This window comes from Natator depressus, chromosome 6 (assembly GCF_965152275.1).
Source record: "Natator depressus isolate rNatDep1 chromosome 6, rNatDep2.hap1, whole genome shotgun sequence".
Lineage (NCBI taxonomy): Eukaryota > Metazoa > Chordata > Testudines > Cheloniidae > Natator > Natator depressus.
In genome coordinates this window covers 69,917,763-69,939,368 of record NC_134239.1, presented here as the reverse complement: position 1 = coordinate 69,939,368, position 21,606 = coordinate 69,917,763, and the positions used below count along the sequence as shown (strand labels likewise).

At 44.9% G+C, this 21,606-nt stretch overlaps 1 protein-coding gene across 1 annotated transcript in view; it reads left to right on the top strand.

Moving 5' to 3' along the window:
* Nucleotides 1-21,606, top strand: part of MGA (MAX dimerization protein MGA) — a 92,447-nt gene that overhangs the window by 11,644 nt on the left and 59,197 nt on the right. Inside the window, exons 2-5 of the mRNA XM_074955663.1 lie at nt 6,342-7,491; nt 15,387-16,314; nt 16,686-16,773; nt 16,968-17,063. Coding sequence (XP_074811764.1) covers nt 6,428-7,491; nt 15,387-16,314; nt 16,686-16,773; nt 16,968-17,063 — 2,176 coding nt within the window. The 5' untranslated portion in view covers nt 6,342-6,427. The remainder of the gene's footprint in view (nt 1-6,341; nt 7,492-15,386; nt 16,315-16,685; nt 16,774-16,967; nt 17,064-21,606) is intronic.

Here is a 21,606-nt window from a genome sequence, read left to right as displayed (position 1 = left end):
TCTGGGGCATGCTGCAAGGGCTATGCTGGCCCCTCACCCCTTTTTAAATATACTTTTTAAGAGAAGTGATCCCTAGAAGAAATATGTTGTTGGAGAGCCGTACAAAACAGCCTAACACAAATTTGTATTGACCTGTACAGGAGCAGTGTTTCAATACATACAGAAGAGAGGGAGGGATGGTGCAGTGGTTTGAGCATTGGCCTGCTAAACCCAGGGTTGTGAGTTCAATCCTTGAGGGGGCCATTTAGCGATCTGGGGCGAAAATTGGGGATTGGCCCTGCTTTGAGCAGGGGGTTGGACTAGATGACCTCCTGAGGTCCCTTCCAACCCTGCTATTCTATGAGTCTGTGACCTTGCAGTGTTTGATAGTTGTCTCTGTTGCATGTTTGCCTCACTTGACAGTAGTTCTGCGCCCAGTAAATGCTCAGGAGACAAGTGGGGCGCCCAGCGGGCTGAGCTCTGCAAGGGGGCCAGCCGGGGTTAGATTTAGACCCTGTGTATGGGGAGGGGCAGCTCCGTCTGCAGAGGCGGCCCCTCGCTGTCGGAGCGCGCCCAGGGGATGGGGGCCGACCTGCGGCCGCTCTCTGGTGCGGGGAGCAGCGAGCTCCGGAGCCTCGAGTGGCGCGATGATTCCGGCGGCGGGGGGCACGGGAGCTGGCTGGGGCTTCGATGGCCGCGTCTCCCCGGGGGCGGCGCAGCGCGTGCAGATGACGGCTTCTCTTCGAGAATCTTCCCCTTTCCTCGCCTGTGGGCGGCGTAGGCCCGGGCCCAATGTCTCGGGGGGGCCCGACCCTGGCATGTGACGGGTGGGCGGCCAGGCGGGAGGGAGGGGAAACGCGAGCCACCAGTGCGCCTGCGTGGAGTGCAGCGTCATGACGTCATGCGGGTGCGCACGCACGTTCCCCCCAGCTGGTGGACACACGGTCCGTGTGAAGAGAAGGGGGGGGGAGCCCTCTCTCTCCGGCGCACGGTAACTGCGGGGAATGGGAGGGGGTGGGGGTGCCAGGACCGGGACTGCCGGGCCCCGCCTTCGAGGTGGTGCACGCAGGTTCTCATGCGCCTCCTGCTGGCCGTGCCAGCTGCGAAAATTAACACCAGGCGCAGCCACGAGGCTGCAGGGCCCGTGCGCAGGCATCTGCTCCAGACCCCAGTGACAGCGCGAAGCGCCGGCCGGCCCTGTGCTGTAGCGGGCACGTGACGCGGCTCCTCGCACCGTGTCCTCTTCGGTGCAGCCCGGCCGGGAGGCGGGGGCTGCAAGGCGCGAAGCGCCTTCGAGTGCCTGGGGGTGGGCCAGGCCCTGCGCGCTAGCACCGGGCCTGGCTCCAGCTGCTCGCTCGCGACACTGCTGCGGCCTCAGCTGCAGCGCGATGCGCCTCCTACCCGGTGGGCAGGACCTCCAGGCCCCGCTGATGACGGGGTCAATAGGCGGCGGCTGTAGAGATCAGCGCGGGGTGTCTGCCGGGCCCCGCTTGTGCGCTGGGCTTCAGTGAGGCGGAACTTGCGGATCTTCCCCGTCCCGAAAACCCGGGTTAGGGCCGCTGCGCCTCCGCTGGCCGCGGCGACTCCTGGTAGAAGCCGATGAGCGCCCGCCCGCCGGGAAACCCATCCTCGCCGACCCGAGGCCTCCCGGCATTCAGTCTCCGCCCCAGAAAGCAGCGTCTGCTCAACCAGCTCTTGGCCGAGAAGCCACCTGCTCCCGCTGAGCTCCGTGCGGGGCCGGCACCTGTTGCGCCAGTCCTGCCAGCCGCGGGCTCGCAGAGCGAGGTGCTGCCGAGTGTGCCGGGCTGCAGCGCGGCGCCGTCCGACACAGCCACCCTGCGGCAGCCAGGAACAAATGTTCCCGCTGACTTCAACAGCAGCGCTCTGCGCACATCTCTTGCTGTCGTTGGGCTCATCTCTCTGGCTCTCATTGGCAGCTGGAGATAAATACTCTCAGCTCCTGCCATTACAGGGGCTGTGACGTCCGGCTCGTTGCCAGTCTCCCACTGTCATTTGCTTTTGTGGACACTGGGAGAGATTTGTGATTGAGCATGCAGATAAAATGCACAGTATTATTATGAATGTGTTCTGTGAATGTGCATGTGAGAAGTGTCCTAGAACGGTGGCATGGATTGAACACATGTACAAGGTCATATATAGGGAATTCTGGGTCTTAGCACCTGTTGTCTGTTTGTAGATTAGTAAACTATTTATTTGGCATGTGATTTTCAAATATGTGGCCTTAACACTTAGCACTTCTCTAGTATCTTCTGTATAAAAATCTTAATCCACTTTACAATGGTCCCTATCCTTTTTTGTGTGTTTACGGGGGTCAGCCTTCACAGATCTTATTGCAGAATCAGAGCAAAATTTTCACAACACAACTGCGCAAAACTTGAAAAGCAATTAGGTTTTGTATTATTCAAGCCCCCAGAAGGATCTGGAAAAATTTTAATGCATGAAAAACCCCTACACTATCCATTCTTCATCTCCCTGTGCCTTTGAAAACCAAACATAAAACCACAAGAACTTGAAACTTAAGTATCTGAAAACATACCCAGGATGAAAATGTATCCTCAAACTTAAATGTAACTTTGTTACTACTGCATTTATAAATAAAACAAATTCCTTTTATGAAAGGAGAATATGAACAATTTGGGGTTGACTGTCTTTTTTTCTGGCTCTGCTTCTTCACATGATTGGCTGGGCATGCTGATTATCCATGAAAAGTCTGGGACCTTTGCAGTTTGGGAAATACACCATACATGAAATCTACTGTTTTCATTTTAGTAGATTGTGTAGGAGAAATGGAAATTTATAGTCCAGTAGTTCAGCAATTTAGCTTTTGTGTATATAATTATCTAAATATGTGTGGGTGGAGAGGGGGAGATTGCTTGCTAAATGAGAAGCTGAGAATAGTTTTGAATATTTTCTGATAAATATGAATAACACAAGTTGGAAGTAGTACACTTAGTTCTCTCTTTTTTTAGTTTGTTGGAACTTATTGTAGTTCGTTAATCCCTTTTTGAAACACAGGCACAGCCATCCCAATTAATGAGACATTTCCTATTATATTGCATATGACGAGTCTTGCTCCCCCTTGTACAAGTTCATCCGTCTTCAAAAACAGTGGAATTGATGCAAGTTCATGCACCTACTCTGGACTGAGGTCTGCTGCTGGTTATTCTTGCAGGGAGACTGCGTCCCTGCATTCGTTGGAGTGGGGTTTGTTGAAGAGTCAGGACACACTGAGTTGCTCTGTATTATAAAGTTCCACTAGCAGAAACACCAGGAGGTGATCTGTTATATGGAAAGATATAACTTAATCACTTTTCTGACCTTTGCCACCCTTGAAATCAGATCACAAACAACAGTTATCAGTGTTATACCAGTTAAAGAAACTGCTCTTATATATCTAATTTATATAAAGCATGTTTGGATTTGGGGCAAGTGTCTGGCAGAGACATCACTTTCCCCAAGTGAACTAGTGCTAGTGACCTCAACTCCACTCCCTTGTTCTGGTTCCTTCAGACTATGCATGTACATAATGGAATGAATTTTGAGTTAGTATTGTATTTTACCACACTACATTTCTTACATATTTAATGTAAGGGTGAAAAAACCCTGATATTTAGTGTGGACTATGAAAGTTGCAAATATGTGTTTTCTAGAATATGAAAAGCAGATGAGCTGAACTAAAAGTATAGGAATGACACCATATCAAGATGAAGTTCAGTTTTTGTTCTGTAATAAAGTTTAAAAAACTCCATTGGCATCTACAAAGTGATGATAGGGTGGAAATGACCATACAATTTGACAAGCTCGCTTGTGGATTTTCGATTAAAAAAAAAAAAAATGTTTTTCAAAGTGATAAGACATTTGAGTAGTGGGCGAGTAGAAAGGTAAAACCTTGAATATGCAGATAGGGTCTCTTGCATTCCCTATATATGTTTAACTGTGGGAGTAATTACAGCAGGACAGTGGCTCCTTATTTTCGTTATTTGCATAACTATCTCATAATCTTACAGTGACACTATTATAGGCAGAACTGATAGCACTGCCTTATAGTTGAGGTAGCCTGATGCTTGCCACCATAAGACCTCTGTTTTTAGTTGCTTATAACTTTGCCACTCTTTCATAGTTTTGGCTGAAAATTTCCATGCCGGTTGCCTGCTTTGGCTGAATTTTTGTGGAAGGTTTCAGTAGAAGTGGTTCTGCCATTTCCAAGAATGAGGTTAGGCAAAACCCCAACATTTTCCCCAGACTTTTTAAAAAAAAAAAAAAAAATCTTTTGTTCAGAAGACCTAGCATGCACCTCTCTGCTTTGGAGCAGAGATTTGAGGTTTGGCCATGGACTTGCCTTTGTGGAGGGATGTGCCTCTTGCTGTTTTTGTGTAGAAAAATATCCAAATTTGGCGAAGTTATAACCCTCCCCAATCTCAGCTTGCATATACTTAGTAGCAACATGTTAGAGTTTGGCAGCTAAGTTCTCTGAAGATTCTGTTTACACTAGGTGTACTCCTGGCTGCTGTGGACTTCTGTGGCAATGGGCTCTAAGTGAGAGCAGGTAGACTCTCTCTTGTTCTCTCAGTATCCTTTTTGCTGGCACTTAGGCTTTCATCTTGACTTGAAAAGAAGAGGAGAGAGTGTCTGAACCAACAGGGCAGAGGGAGTAGATTGAGCTGGGAGTTAGTGAAGAGGGGAGAATGAGATCAGACAAGGAGCTGAGGGGAGGGAGGTAGAAGGACAGAGCAAGAAGGGGTCAAGCATGGATGATCAGGGAAGAAGGATCTGTTACCACTAGGCCAAACTCTCCCTCAGAACCTAGAATGAAACCCAAGATTCCTGACATTCACCATTCCTCTATCGTCTTCAGATATCTGTGCAATGCACTGGCAAAGTGTGTCTCATCCCCCTTTAGTGGCTGTTCTACCCAGAGGATGTTAACCTACTGTTATCTGTTCACCACCACTAGTAGCAGAGGTCTGTGTGGTGAATCTAAATGTTTCCAACTGGCTGCTAATCCATGTGTAGGAGTCAGTATGATTCCACATAACGATATTTGTTTGTTTGTTTTTTCCTTAGTTTGCTTTTTTAAAAATCTTAGGTTTTTGTGTGTAATTTCTTATGTGAAAAGAACATTAATGTTGCAAGATCAAGCACTTGGAGATGAGGAAATGTCAGTTTTAAGGTTGCCTTTGTGACCTTAATTTGTCCCCTTTGTACATATGCATTATGGTACAATCTGTAGTTACATGAACACATAGTATTTTTTTTTTTTATAGGATGCTACCTCATTCAGTGCACAAGATAGATGGTGCTCGCTTAATGAGTAGATACCCAATGTTTTGTTTTATTCTTATTGTCAGTAGGTGGCTCCATGCCTTATTTACTGCATGCTATTCTAATTCCACGAACTTGAGTTGGCATTAATTCTGACACACAACAATGCCTTATTGACTGCACACTTTTCCAACCCTGCTCTGAAGACCAATTTTTTTATTTTCTCATTGGCTTTTCTCTGGCACTTATCACAGTAGTATATGATTTACAAACATTAATGAATCTATTTTCAGAATACTCTTGTGAGGTGAGGGATGGTATTATCCCCATGTTGCAGATAGAGAATTGAGGCACACAGAGAGTAAGATTTAAAATGTCTACTAATTTTGGATGATCAATTCGAGATGATTAGTGCCTGATATTTGAGAATAGTTAGCACTAAAACCACTTTATATAGTCAAAGCACTGCTCCCATTGACTTCAGTTGGAGCTGTGAATGCTCAGCACTTCTGCAACTCAGACAGAACAGGGACTCACACTGAGCTTCTAGAACAGGAGAAACATAGTTAATGACCATCCTTGAAAAGTCTGATTTAAATTACTTGTCCAGCATTACATAGGAACTCTCTGGTAGAGGCCGGCATAGAATCCCCTTTTTACCAAGAGACCATTCTTTTTCTTCCTGCAATTCCCTGCATCATTCACTACACATATTCCAATTTCTGCAAGAAACTGAGGCCAGGATCTTACAGACAACTGTCTCCTCCACTGCATAACCCTGATTCATCCTAGGCGTACAGTCCATCCTGTGCATTGCATGAGGCTTTGGGTCCTGTGGAAAAAATAGTGTGTGATCATGTAATTAACAACTGTACATATGCAAAAGGGGAGCAAATTAGTTTCCCACGCAACACTAATTCTGGCATTTCCTAACTTTAGGTGCTTGACTTTGCAACCTTCATGTCCTTTTAGTGTAGTTTTTTGTGTGTAGTGACCCGGTTCCTTCAAGTAAAGGGAGGAGTATTTTTTGGTATATTGCGTTTGATTAATGCTAATTGGGTCTGCTTGTTTGTTTCCAGGATGGTGAACGCAGGGGAAATGCTGTCGGAACCGTTTCGAATTTGCAGTTAATTTAAAAGAATTTACAGAAGTGCCCATTATCATCATGGAGAAACAACAAATTGTGTTGGGTAACCGGGACAGTGGGACAGTGTCTGGTGCAGCACCCGCTTTTTTTGTCATTCTGAAACAGCAGCAGGGAAATGGTAAAGCCGATCAAGGAATTCTAGTAGCAAACCGGGATGCCTGTACTCTCACCAGTAGCGTGCCAACTCCAGTAAAATCCAAAGTAAAGACTTGCCTTCCAGCTGATTGTACCTCAGGTAGCATCACCGTCACCCTGGACAACAACAGTATGTGGAATGAGTTCTACCATCGCAGCACAGAGATGATTCTGACCAAACAGGGGAGGCGTATGTTCCCATACTGTCGGTACTGGATTACAGGCCTAGACTCCAATCTGAAATACATCCTAGTCATGGACATCTCTCCTGTGGACAATCACCGCTATAAATGGAATGGTCGTTGGTGGGAGCCCAGTGGGAAGGCAGAACCCCATGTTCTGGGACGGGTGTTTATTCATCCAGAATCACCCTCCACTGGTCAGTACTGGATGCATCAGCCGGTATCCTTCTACAAACTCAAGCTTACCAACAATACTCTGGACCAAGAAGGTCATATCATATTGCACTCTATGCACCGCTATCTGCCACGGCTTCACCTGGTACCTGCAGACAAAGCCACAGAGGTTATCCAGCTGAATGGTCCTGATGTACACACCTTCACCTTCCCACAGACAGAATTCTTTGCAGTGACAGCCTATCAGAACATCCAGATTACCCAGTTAAAGATAGATTACAACCCTTTTGCTAAAGGATTCAGAGATGATGGACTGAACAGTAGACCTCAGCGTGATCTGAAGCAAAATAGTAGCTCGGAACATGAAGGAGGTAGTGTTTCCAGTTCTCCCAGCAATCGTGGCCGCCATACTGAAACCGATGGATTAGAGTCACAGCAGAGAGATCTAGATTCTTCATTTAGTGGTCAGAATCCATCAGACATTGATCTGGAGAAAGAATCCTTTAATGCAGAACGGGACTTCCTGGATTTCCTGGATGCAGACCTGCCTCTTAGTGATATGCCTAGGTTAAAACAAGAGGTATCTGAAAGGTAGGACTACATTTCATTTTTTGGCTAGTGGGGGCTGGGTTGGGCTGGACTCCCAGTAAAATGTCAAATGGTGTGTTTTTTGGCAGTGGGGGGTGGGAGGGAAGATGGATTTACAACCAAAGTTTGGTTGAACTGATGTTCCAGAACATTTTGGATTTACAGAAGGTCTTTTTTCTCATACATGGGTATCCATTGATCTGGATATTTCATCTTCGTTCTGCTGGACTTCTGCAGTACTGTACTCTGACTCATTTACTGTGACTATTTGAGAGAGAAGCTGGGGGATTACTGTTCCCCGCAACAAAGAGATTTAGAGGAAGAAAATTTCATCTCATAAACTGCCAGGAATTTCAAATAGATCAGATTTTTAGTAATCAGAGCCTACTCATCTTCCTTTGAGGCACCTGTGTGCTGAATCTACTCTTCTTCCAACTCCCATAAAGCGTATGTATTCATGTGGTCTTACCTAGGCGTACCACCCTCTGACGTTTTCCACTGGCTTCTCTCAGCAATGTAGCAGAGCAGTTTAGCCCATACTCTCAGATAATCTGTACCAAGTGGACCTCTGTGTTCCTAACAGTTCCCATTATGTGTGCGTGTGTTAGTGCAGCCTAGTCAAGTCCTGCATTTTACCGCACTTTTCACTGGTTTCGCTAAGTAAAGCAGCAGAACGGTCTACACATTCTGTCAATCTGCTTGTGCCAGCATATTATTGACATAGCTGGCACCTACAGAATGAGGTATATCTGATTTTCTCTCCTCTCAGATTCCTTGGCATATGTGCCAGAGCCTAGGCTGCCACCTTACTGGGCTTGCTGCTAGTTCTCTGCCAGTCAGTGCAGCAAAGAGTAGCCAATAGCTCATATCACTGGTTTACCAGTGAACAATCAAAATAATAGTGAAACGTCACTATTAAGGAAAAAATTGTCCCACATGTGGCATAGCTGTAAAGCCACTGAAGCAGAGACTACTACACACAGTGCCTTTTAGAACCAAGAATGGTTCCCAAACATCAGTGCTCCTTCCCTAATTTCAGCTTTTGCTTCTGCAGAAGATGTTCCTCAGTCCCTTCAAGGTAGTCATTGATCTGGGCAGCAATGAATAATTGTAGAAGTGGTAGTTTTCTCACCCCATAAGGCCACCGGAACCCTGCAGCAGTAATACCTCATGAGAATATTGGAATCACGTGGGGACCAAGGGAATTATTACTATATTTATTTTGCAACTTTTTCCAGTTTTGAGGCAGGACAAATAAGAGTTTCTCCTAAATTTCTCATGTATTCGTAAACAGAAGGCAGAAGTCTCCTAAGGAGAACCTCTAGGTCAAGAGACTTGTATCCAAACTAATTTTTTAGAGTAAGAGCATTCTAATTTTTAAGAGCACCTATGACCAAAATGGAAAGGAGTTGGTCAATTGTGTTTCTTATTGCAATGTTTTTGCTTCTTTATTTTCAATATCACCTTTCAGAAATTCAGATTAAAAAAAAATAATCAAACTAAGATTGTGAAAAATTTTCTCAAAAGTGATCCTTCCTCTTTAGCGCAGGCCACCATAAGTCCCAAAAGATTTTGATTAGAACATGGAGGAGGTGTCTTTGGAAAAATGTTATAAGTTTATAAGAAACCCCAATCTTGCAGCTGGACGCATTCAGGCACAAGTGGTTTTATTGAGTTCTCTCTCGTTTGGGGCTGTAAGAATAGTCCTGCATAATTGTAGGCAAAACTACTTTATCTGGTCTAAATGGACACGCACATGCACACACACACACTCTCTCTGTCTGTCTGTCTGTCTTTTCAAGAAATTTAAGTTCCCTAAAGCCAGCAAGATCTTTCTCATGGTTCTGTCATTGACAAAAATCAGTTAGCAAGTGATGTGGAGATATTCTCAAAGGATTTGTTCAAACTGAAAAATTTGCTTCTTCAATCCAGCTGTTTCTTCGGGGATAAAAAAAAAACCCCTTGTATCAAATGTACAGATGAACAACAAGCAATTCTTCCAGGTATTTTGTTATTTTGGAGTCAGGAATTTTTTTTTTTTTTTCCAGCTCTGCGGGACAGAGAGCAACACAGGTACTTCTTCAATGACAGATAATGTAGATTTGCTGACTTAGGACATCTTAAGTCTTAAGAGAAAATTAAACACTTTCCTTTTCTTCAGAACAGTTGTCACCTCAGACCAAAAACATACTAAAAATTCATACAAAAGGGGATACTATACTAGGATATACAGTGTTTTCCTCTTCTTTCTTCTATCTTCTGTGCTAGTACATTTCTATTAAAAACTAAAGACACTATATATGTATAGCTATATAATATTTTTGTAACCATAGTCCTAGTGCTACTCTCGGAACGTTGTCCGGCATTTTCTTTAGTTTTTTAGTATCTGCCTTCTACGCAGGAATGATAATCTTCATTCACTCTCTCACTTATGGAAAAAAAAAATTTAGAACTGGAAATATTCCATAACTCATTCAAGAAATGGCTGCACTCTATCTTTTTTATGTTCTGTAGGTATCAAGAATCTTGCATTCCCTTTTCCATTAAATTTGTTCATCATTCTCATGACCTGCAGTTAAGGGGAAACGCTGTCTATCAATCACGGTCTATCATTTTTCATAGTTTATTGTTGGCTGTGCAGAAATGGCACGTGTTATGGCTGATCAGGACTTTATGTGCGTGTGTAATATATATATTCCAAGATGTTGCATTTCTTGAAAGACATAATTTTAACTCATAAACTAATTAATGGATATCCTTGTAAATTTTCAAAAAATTCCTTCAGTACTTAAAAATGTGAGTGATTTCGGAAGGAAAGGGTGTGTGTTGGTTTTTTTTTTTTTTAATACATAACAGAGGTTGAATATTTGCTTTTAATTGTGAAATGTAATTCAGTCTTAACTATGGTGCCATGATGGACATCTCCATAATTTCTCTATTGACTAGAGCAAAGGTGGGCAAACTACGGCCCGCGGGCCACGTCTGGCCCGGCCTTTGAGCTCCCGGCCGGGGAGGTAGCCCTTTGCCCCTTCCTTGCTGGGCCCCTCCCCCACAGTCATGCCGCTGCATGGGCAGCGCTCTGGGCAGCAGGGCAGCGCAGCAGCATGTCTGGCTCTGGCCGGGCAGTGCGGCTGTCAGACATGCTGCTCTGAGCGACATGGTAAGGGGGAGGTCGGGGGGGGATAAGGGTCCTGGAGAGCAGTCGGGACAGGGAGCAGGGGGTGGTTGGATGAGGCGGAGGTTCTGGGGGGCGGTCAGGGGATGGGGAACGGGGGGGGGCGGGAGGCGGATAAGCATGGGAGTCCTGGAGGACCTGTTGGGGGCGGGGGTTTGGGGCAGGTTGGATAGGTGGTGGGGTCCCGGTGGGGCGGTTAGGGTCAGGGGGTCTCAGGAGGGGGCAGTCAGGGGACAAGGAGCAGAGAGGGGTTGGATGGGTCGGGAGTTCTCAGGGGGGCAGTCAGGGAGCAGGAAGTGGGAGGGGTCAGATAGAGGGTAGGGGCCGGGCTGTTTGTGGAAGCACAGCCTTCCCTACCCGGCCCTCCATACAGTTTGCAATCCTGATGTGGCCCTCGGGACAAAAGGTTTGCCAGCCCCTGGACTAGAGTATTCAAGGAGTATCATATTTTGCTAAATCTAGCGGGGTCTTAATTTCACAACTAAAGGAAGTACACTGTAAGGAAGGATCTATTTTACAACATTGTAACTAGCTATTAATTCCACTTTTTTTTGCAACTTCTTGTTTCTCAGGCCTTGTCTACATGAGAAAGTTGTACTAAATTAAATCTGCTTAGAAACTGATTCAATTAAATCAGTGCAGCCCCCCTTATGGATATTCTTATTTCGTTTTAAGAATGCCTTACTGCGATTTAAATTAATTCCATAGCAACATAAGCTAAATTGATATAAGGTACACTTAAATTGATATAGTGTACCACAGGGTGTTACCACTAATTTACTTAAATCAGTTTCAAAAGCTTTTTCTTTCTTGCCACTTCCCTATTCAGGGTCGTGACTTTATAGCTTTCTTCCAAAACTCATGATCATATGCCAGGCTGTTGTGCAGATTGGTCTCTTGGAGGTCCGTTGATATCCAGCCGACATACCGAGTCCTTGGTCTACCTCTTGGTTGTCCTCTGTCCACAGTCATTCCAAAAGCCATCCTACTAATACATCTCTCAGGTCTCTGCTGGATATGACTATTCTAAGGTAGCCTAGTCTCCATCAACTGGTTTTCATTTGGAGCACCCGGATTAGGCTCCTTACAACCACATTACTTTTTTTTTTTTTTTTAAATAAACGGCTTGACCGTCTCAAGATCTTTTGTTTTGCGGTGGAGAGCATACTGATTTCCTTTCTTGTGGCTGGCCTAGTATCTGTTTTTTATGTTAAGATGGGTTGAAATCAGTTTACAAAGCGATTTAGTATAGATAAGGCTTTGGTTTTCGAATCAGTCTCTGACTGGTGATACGTTGTAAAATGTTTGAAGTCTATTCAGATACCATCAGTACCCTTTTAACTTTCTTTGCTGTGTGATATATAAAAAAATTGCAAGAAGAAAATATTTGCAGACATTTTTGTTTCTGAGAAGAATCGGAATCCTATTTTAGAAGGTTACCATAATGAACCATCCTTATGGAGAATTTTGATCATGTTTTTGAAGTTCATTTATTGCTGCATTTCATGTTTGCACAAGAATTCTCTCATTCTTCCAAGGCATTGGGAGTCTCAAATATGTGTCCCATACATTTCTTTATGGAAATGGTCTCCAAACTATGGGGCATGCCCCCCTCGGGGGGGAACAGAGGAATATTTGGATGGGGGCCACGTTGCGGCCCAGGCCAGTCCCCAGAAGGGGTGGGGAGGGAACGCCACCCAACCTCCTCTCTGCCCACAGCTCTGGCCTCACCCGGCCCAGCTCTGGTAGGGAGGAGAGGGATAGCTCAGTGGTTTGAGCATTGGCCTGCTAAACCCAGGGTTGTGAGTTCAATCCTTGAGGGGGCCATTTAGGGATCTGGGGCAAAAATTGGGGATTGGTCCTGCTTTGAGCAGGGGATTGGACTAGATGACCTTCTGAGGTCCCTTCCAACCCTGATATTCTATGATTCTATGACAGGGGCAAGGGGGGGTGAGCGACCCTGAAAAGTTTGGGGACCACTGCTTTATGATTTGATATTGTATCAATATGATGGTAATTTAAATTATTATAATGAGTAAAAAATTTAGTTATATCAAGTGTGTTTTAGGAAGAAGAAGAATTTTACTCAATTAAAAGTGGTGTATATTCAGATCTCCATGAATGAAGTGTTCAAGACTTGAAAAATTTACACAACAGCACCTAACTAAAGTACTAAGTCTATGAGCCCAGATGCCACCATACCTCCCTTTCCCCCAAAAAACCCTCCCCCCCCCCAAAACCATGGCCATGAATTTTAAAGAAATAAAGCAATAATATAGAGGTATTTTACCATACATAACTGTATTGCCAATCAACATTTCATCTAATAAGCTTAAAAATGTAATTTACTCTGTGTCCTGCACTTTTGATGTACCTTCTCTTTACTTTGTGGCTTTACTGCCCTCTGCCATTCCTGTTTTGGATTATGTTGTATCTCTTTTTGCACTGTCCAGAAAGTATGTTTTTGCTTCTCTCTCCTTCCATCCCCTGAAATCCTTTCCTCTGTTTCTCTGCATTGTGGGGTTTTTTTTTATATCTTTTACTTTAGATTTTTCTGACTTTCTTTGTCCACAAATCTCTCTCTCCCTTTTTAAAAATGTAATCCTTCCATTTTATTCCTTTCTCTCTCCTTCTCTAAAAAGACAGAGGTTTATCTAATTCAGTTTTTGTAACTCATAAATTTTATAGGCAGCAACTACTCCTAAATATCTTAAGGAACAGTTAACCATAATTTTCCTTTGCAATGGTTTTACCATCCCAATTAAAGTTTAGCATTGTGCTCTTTCCCATATTAGTATGGGAAACCTGAAAATCTACTAGACCAGAGGTTCTCAAACTTGGTCTGCGAGCTCCATTCAGGTGGTCTGCAGATAGTTCCTTCTAAAGTGCACGCCTGGGCAGCCACACATAAGAGAATAAAGGGTCACCCACCTAATTAGTGGAGCCGCGTAGGCGTGGCTCCATTAATTAGGTGCCTGAACCCTGGAGGAGATGCACATGTAAGGTGAGGTGATGGCCTTGGGGGGGGAATAGGGGGTAGGTGGGAGGGGCAGTGGGGTGAGAAGAGTGGGTAGAGGGAATATGTGCAGGGCAACAGCAGCCAGAGAGAGACCGACTTTCTCCATCTCCAGGGCGGTGGCTGCCGGGGAGAGAACTCTCTCCTTCCCAGCCCATCTCGGTGGCTGCCGTGGCGGGGGAGAGAGTACTGATATTAAAATATGAGTTGTGTGCTTTTATTTGTAGAAAAAAAACCTTTTTTTGATTAGCACTTTTATCCAAAGCGCTTTACAATTGTTAGTAATGGTACAAATAACATTTGGAAAGATCATTAAGTGGTCTTGCCATGAAAAACATGTCACGGAGCATGAAATTTGGTCTTTTGTGTTCTTTTACCCTATACTATACAGAGTTCATAGGGGAGACCAGTGTTTTTCAAATTGGGGGTCCTGACCCAAAAGGGGGGTCACAAAGTTATTTTAGGGGCGTTGCGGTATTGCCACCGTTACTCTGTTCTGCCTTCAGAGCTGGGCGGCTGGAGAGCGGTGGCTGTTGGCCAGGCCCCCACCTCTGAAGGCAGTGCCCCGCTAGCAATAGCACAGAAGTAAGGGTGGCAATACCATACCATGCCACCCTTTACTTCTGCGCTGGTGCTGGTGGTGGCTCTGCCATCAGAGCTGGGCTCCTGGCCGGTGGCAGCCGCTCTCCAGCTGCCCAGCTCTGAAGGCAGCGCCACTGCCAGCAGCAGTGCAGAAGTAAGGGTCGCAGTACTGCAACCCCCCCCACAATAACCTTGTAAACCCCCCCCACACACACACACACACCTCCTTTTTGGGTCAGGACCCCTACAATTACAACACCATGACATTTCAGATTTAAATAGCTGAAATCTTGAAATTTATGATTTTTAAAATCCTATGGCCATGAAATTTACCAAAATGGACCATGAATTTGGTAGGGCCCTACCTATAGGCTTGCTTCTGAAATTTCAACTATCATTCTCTGAGCTGTATTGTGTTGGGGGGGGAATTATATTTTTCAGGTGCGTTTCTTCTCCATGGCTGGCTGCCAGATTTTGATAATGTTAGCAAAACTGATGGGAAGCAACCAATACCTCCCAGAACTATTTAGAAGAATGAAATTGCATCTACAGTTGGAGTTCTCTAATGTCTGGCCAAGTTCTGTTTTCACTGATATCCATTTCAATTCAGACTAAGTCAGTTGACTTCAGTGGAGTTACTCTGAATTTACGCTGGAGTAACTGAGAGCAGAATCTGGCTCAGTGGCTTCCAAATGGATGGGGTGATTTCATATGGGACGGGTTAGAATACCAGTTACTTTAATGTGATTCTCGTATAAGAGCAGAGGAGAGAGTCCTGCTATCTAAAATAAGAAATTGCTATATTCTCTGGAGTCTGTATGATGAAAAAACATATGAGATGGCATAATAATGTTTCTTGAATGCTAACTAGTATGCTAAAAATGAAAGCTTGTCCTAACTAGCAGCGGTTGCCCTAAAGTCACTATCAAGCTCAGCTGACCTAAGTGTTGCTCCTTAGAGGGAGCAGTGTCCTGCTAAAGTAGTATCTTCCTACTGTGATAACCATTTATTGTGCAGTACTGAGGAATCTGTTTTAGGGAAGGAAAATATAATTGATATGACAGGATATTTTTTTAATTTTGTATTTTTCATCTGTGTGGTAAAGTTCTTGTTTACTTTCTCCAGTCCCATCGCTAGCAGTTATGAAAGCAGCTCCCGGGTAGCATCCCCATTGGACCCAAATGGACACTTCAATGTAGTCATTAAAGAGGAGCCGGTAGATGACTATGATTATGGGTCAAGTGTGTGCATTGAAGGGATAACTGTGAAGCAGGAAGACACAGATGAGGAAACAGATGAATATTCCAATAGTGATAATGATCCCATACTAGAGAAACAACTGAGAAAACACAGTGAGATGGACAGAAAAGATGCAGGAATCAGGTCCACCAAACGAATGCTGGCCAACCCTTCAGGTGTTGCCAAAGCCAAAATGTTAAAATTGGATAGTGGGAAGATGCCTGTAGTCTATTTAGAGCCCTGTGCAGTCACCAAGAGCACGGTAAAGATCTCTGAGCTGCCACAGACCATGCTCTCCTCTTGTAAGAAGGATAAATCCCCAGTGAGTGCAATATTGGACTCCTTACCTATTTGTTTTGAAAATCATAAGGACTCTTGCTTACACACAGTCATGGAAACTGAGGAAGTAGCTGTGAAAAAACAGTACTCTGGAAACAAAGTGCCACAAAAATACTGTTCCATCAAAGAGGCACCATGGACCATATCTAAATCATCTAATTTCAAGCTTGGGAGCTCTATAGGTGGCCTTTTTTCAGCCAAAGACGTTGCTGGAAGAAAAAAAGCAGGTGTACTAAGGAATCCCATGTCCCAGAAGGGTACTGGTACTAATCAAAATCCTATGTCATCCGGCCCAAGTAGAAGGGGAAGGCCACGAAAGCTAAAGATCTCCAAGGCTGGACGACCCCCTAAAAACATAGGGAAGAATGCAGTGACAAGCAAGAATGCCTCCTTGGGATCAGGAAGTATCCTTCCAGATGTTAAGCCAGATCTTGAGGATGTGGATGGAGTCCTCTTTGTGTCCTTTGCATCCAAGGTAAATCACTCTTCCTTCAGTGTCCTCAATAAAACTTAATATGCTCAAAAGGAGCAGTGGCTTAACTTAGCTTCTCAGTGGTCATAAGCTGGAAATAATAAATTTCTCCTTTGGGATCCCTGAAAACGTTATTTAAAAAATTTGTAGTTGTAGCACTGTCTGCGTTTTCTACCTTCATAGCACTCTTGGTTATCACTGGCTCAGCGAGAATGAGTGATTAGAATCTGGAGTTTTGGTGCATAGTAATGCAAAGCACTATTATTACGCCACTCTAATAACCTGTTTTAATGATATGGCTGTCTAGCTTGTGTCGAGATGAGCATTTGATTTTAAAGCACTTTACATTTATTTGAGGCTCTTTTTGCATGTAGGAAGCTCTTGACATTCACACTGTTGATAGAGTTGGAGGAGAAGAATCACAGAATCTGCAGACTTCCTTGCTAGCTACAAGTGATCCAGGTAACACTCAATAACCTTTAATAATAATTTAAAAAAAAAAGGGGGGGGGATGGAATTTGGCTGGTTTGGCCTTGATAAAAGAAGGTGTATGCATACAGTGGGAGATAAGTATTTTAATGAACAGTGTATCAGAATTTTGCATAGCATGTGCAATCTCATTGCATACACAATAATATCTTTCATTCTCTGAGCAGGTTGTCGAGCAAGAATATGCTTGCTGGAAAAAGAACTCTTGGAAGATTTGAAGTCCTTGCGGCATAAGCAAGTGATACATCCTAGTCTCCAGGAAGGTATATATGTAAAGCTCTCTGGAGCAGGAATTGCTTCCTACTGTGTTTTAATACTGTGCTTACCACAGTGGGGATCTGAGTTTGGGTGGTTCTTCAAGTATCTTTCACTGTGGATCCCACTGTAGGTGCTCATGTGAATGGAATCAGAGACTTCTGAACAGAAGTGTGTGATGTGGCCACTGATGCTTCCTCTTGCGCCTGTGTGAGGGCATAAATGGCAGAGCTGCAGCAACCCTCCTTCACTTTCCCTTTACTGTCTGTGGTAGTGAGATTCATTTATTCCAAAACCAGAAGGGAGCAGACAGTGATGGAGCACTTCAGCCAGAGAACGGTATTCAATTCCCTCAATGACCATATACTGACGCCCTATAGAAAAACATACAGGTACCAGCCCCAGCAGAGACCGAGGACATTGTCTTACTCCTTGAGTTAACGACCAGAGTAATCACAGAGAAAGAGGACAAGGTGCTCCAGGGGATGCCCATTTCCCACCTCTTTGGCTAACCCACTTCCTTCTCAGAGGCCGCAGATTTGATAGAAGCATCAAGAGTTGCACTGCATTCATTCTGGAGCCTCTCTCCACCTTCAGCAACTGCCTGGCCCCTTTCCACTGGGACAACTGACAAATGGGCATTAGACATTGTATCCTAAGGCTCTTCTCTACTTTCCCACTCCATACCCTTTCCCTTCTCACAAAAGCCTGTTACAAACAGACAAGGAGGCAATATCTTATATTGGACCATCTTCTATTGGTGAGAGGTCACCCGAAGAGCTCAGTGTAAGCTCAAAAGCTTTTCTCGATCAACAACAGAAGTGGGTCCAGTAAAAGATATTAGCTCACCCACCTTCTCTCTCTAATACCCTGGGACTGACACAGCTACAACACTGCATGTTACAAATACAAGCAGCCTTGTTTCTTCATTTAGGTAGATGGGGTAGTAAAAGGGAAGAGGCTTCTACTCCTGTCACTTCCTTATCCTGAAGAAGCGGGTCTTCATCCTATCCTAGATATGAGGAGATTGAACAAATACATGCATCACCTCAGATTCAGGATAACGCTTGCCTCTGTCATCCCACATCTTCAGGCCCATGACTGGTTTCTAACTCTTAACTTTTACGTACAGGACACGTACTTCCATATAATCATCCACCCAGCTGACAATAAATAGTTCAGATTCATGGTGGGCCAAATCATTACAAGTAGAAAGTACTGCCATTCAAACTCTCCACGGCACCAAGAATCTTCATGAGGTGTCCAAAGGTAGTAGCAGCACATCTTAGAAGGAAAGACATTCATGTATACCCTTACCTGGATGATCGGTTGTGGGAGGGCAGATCCCAGCAGGACATGGCGGCAAGCCTGAAATATGTTCTCTCTGTTCTCTCAGCCAGGTCTCATAGTGAACTACAAAAAATCATCTTATCCCATCACAGAATGAGTTCATAAGAGCATTGATCAACTTGGGTTAGCAAGAGCATACCTTCCAAAGGACAGGTTCCTGTCGATGCAGTTGCTATTACTTAGGTTAGAATTATTCCTGATTGCAATGAATCATAGAATCATAGAATATCAGGGTTGGAAGGGACCTCAGGAGGTCATCCAGTCCAACCCCCTGCTCAAAGCAGGACCGATCCCCAATTAAATCATCCCAGCCAGGGCTTTGTCAAGCCTTACCTTAAAAACTTCTAAGGAAGGAGGTTCCACCACCTCCCTAGGTAACGCATTCCAGTGTTTCACCACCCTCCTAGTGAAAAAGTTTTTCCTAATATCCAACGTAAATCTCCCCCACTGCAACTTGAGACCATTACTCCTTGTCCTGTCATCCGCTACCACTGAGAATAGTCTAGATCCATCCTCTTTGGAACCCCCTTTCAGGTAGTTGAAAGCAGCTATCAAATCTCCCCTCATTCTTCTCTTCTGTAGACTAAACAATCCCAGTTCCCTCAGCCTCTCCTCATAAGTCATGTGTTCCAGTCCCCTAATCATTTTTGTTGCCCTCCGCTGGGGCCCAAAACTGGACACAGTACTCCAGATGAGGCCTCACCAATGTCGAATAGAGGGGAACGATCACGTCCTTCCATCTGCTGGCAATGCCCCTACTTATACATCCCAAAATGCCATTGGCCTTCTTGGCAACAACGGCACACTGTTGACTCATATCCAGCTTCTTGTCCATTGTAACCCCTAGGTCCTTTTCTGCAGAACTGCTGCTTAGCCATTCGGTCCCTAGTCTGTAGCGGTGCATTGGATTCTTCCGTCCTAAGTGCCGGACTCTGCGCTTATCCTTATTGAACCTCATCAGATTTCTTTTGGCCCAATCCTCCAATTTGTCTAGGTCCCTCTGTGTCCTATCCCTACCCTCCAGCGTATCTACCACTCCTCCCAGTTTAGTGTCATCTGCAAACTTGCTGAGGGTGCAATCCACACCATCCTCCAGATCATTTATGAAGATATTCAACAAAACCGGCCCCAGGACTGACCCTTGGGGCACTCCGCTTGATACCAGCTGCCAACTAGACATGGAGCCATTGATCACTACCCGTTGAGCCCGACAATGTAACCAATTTTCTACCCACCTTATAGTCCATTCATCCAGCCCATACTTCTTTAACTTGCTGACAAGAATACTGTGGGAGACCGTGTTAAAAGCTTTGCTAAAGTCAAGGAACAACACGTCCACTGCTTTCCCTTCATCCACAGAGCCCGTTATCTCGTCATAGAAGGCAGTTAGATTAGTCAGGCATGACTTTCCCTTGGTGAATCCATGCTGACTGTTGCTGATCACTTTCCTCTCATCTAAGTGCTTCAGAATTGATTCCTTGAGGACCTGCTCCATGATTTTTCCAGGGACTGAGGTGAGGCTGACTGGCCTGTAGTTCCCAGGATCCTCCTCCTTCCCTTTTTTAAAGAAGGGCACTACATTAGCCTTTTTCCAGTCATCCGGGACTTCCCCGGATCGCCATGAGTTTTCAAAGATAATGGCAAATGGCTCTGCAATCACATCCGCCAACTCCTTTAGCACTCTCGGATGCAACGCATCTGGCCCCATGGACTTGTGCATGTCCAGCTTTTCTAAATAGTCCCGAACCACTTCTTTCTCCACAGAGGGCTGGTCACCTCCTCCCCATGCTGTGCTGCCCAGTGCAGTAGTCTGGGAGCTGACCTTGTTTGTGAAGACAGAGGCAAAAAAAGCATTGAGTACATTAGCTTTTTCCACATCCTCTGTCACTAGGTTGCCTCCATCATTCAGTAAGGGGCCCACATTTTCCTTGACTTTCTTCTTGTTGCCAACATACCTGAAGAAACCCTTCTTGTTACTCTTAACATCTCTTGCTAGCTGCAACTCCAGGTGTGATTTGGCCTTCCTGATTTCACTCCTGCATGCCCGAGCAATATTTTTATACTCCTCCCTGGTCATTTGTCCAATCTTCCACTTCTTGTAAGCTTCTTTTTTGTGTTTAAGATCAGCAAGGATTTCACTGTTAAGCCAAGCTGGCTGCCTGCCATATTTACTATTCTTTCTACACATCGGGTTGGTTTGCCCCGTAACGTAATAAGGATTCTTTAAAATACAGCCAGCTCTCCTGGACTCCTTTCCCCCTCATGTTATTCTCCTAGGGGATCTTGCCCATCAGTTCCCTGAGGGAGTCAGTCTGCTATGGTATGGGTGTGTCTGGGTCTGCTAGGCCCTATGTAGCAAGCATGTATGTGTTGCTGCTTGCCAGACTTCACCAGTAGTCCCTTCAGCTCTGTCTCTGGTGAATCTATTTCTCAACAATACCCCAGATGAACAAGAAGGTTGTAATTTCACCATGTCATCTCAGAACTGAGATAGTGGAAGGAACCCAAAAAAGTGCATGGAAGGGTACTGTTCTTTGCTCCCTGACAATGACTTTAACCACAGATGCATCAGGGACAGGTTGGAGAGTCCACCTGGGCTGTCCACAAACACAAGGGACCTGATCCCTGAAGACATGGGGCACTACATCAGTGTCCTGGAGCTTAGAGCCATCAGGCATGGCCTTCCTGTCTGCATGGCCTTCCTATCTCTCCTTCAAAATTACACAGTGCAGACCTTGGTAGATTACATGTATGTGATGCACTGTGTAAACAACCAAGGGAGTGCACACTTGGCCTCCCCTCTGTCTGAAAACTATTAAGTTCTGGAGCTCCAACATATGATAAACCATTCATTCTTCACCTCTTGGGTGTCATCAACAACCTGGCAGATAATCTGTGTACCACACATGAGTGATCACTGCGGAGGTCCTTCAGAGAGCTGATATTCCTTTGTTGGGGGATCACTATGATAGGCTTGTTTGCCACCAACATCAAGTGCCAGATGATTTGTTCCAGACCGGGCACAAGCTTGGGGTTGCTTCCGCATGCTTTCTTTCTGCAGTGATCCCAAGGACTTCTGTATCCCAGGGTAACAGCCAAAATCAAACAAGACAAAACTCTTTGTGTTGCCCTAGTAGCTGAGATGGTTTTGGTTGCCAGACCTCTTACAAATATCCATTCTGCTGCCTATCCAGCTCCCAG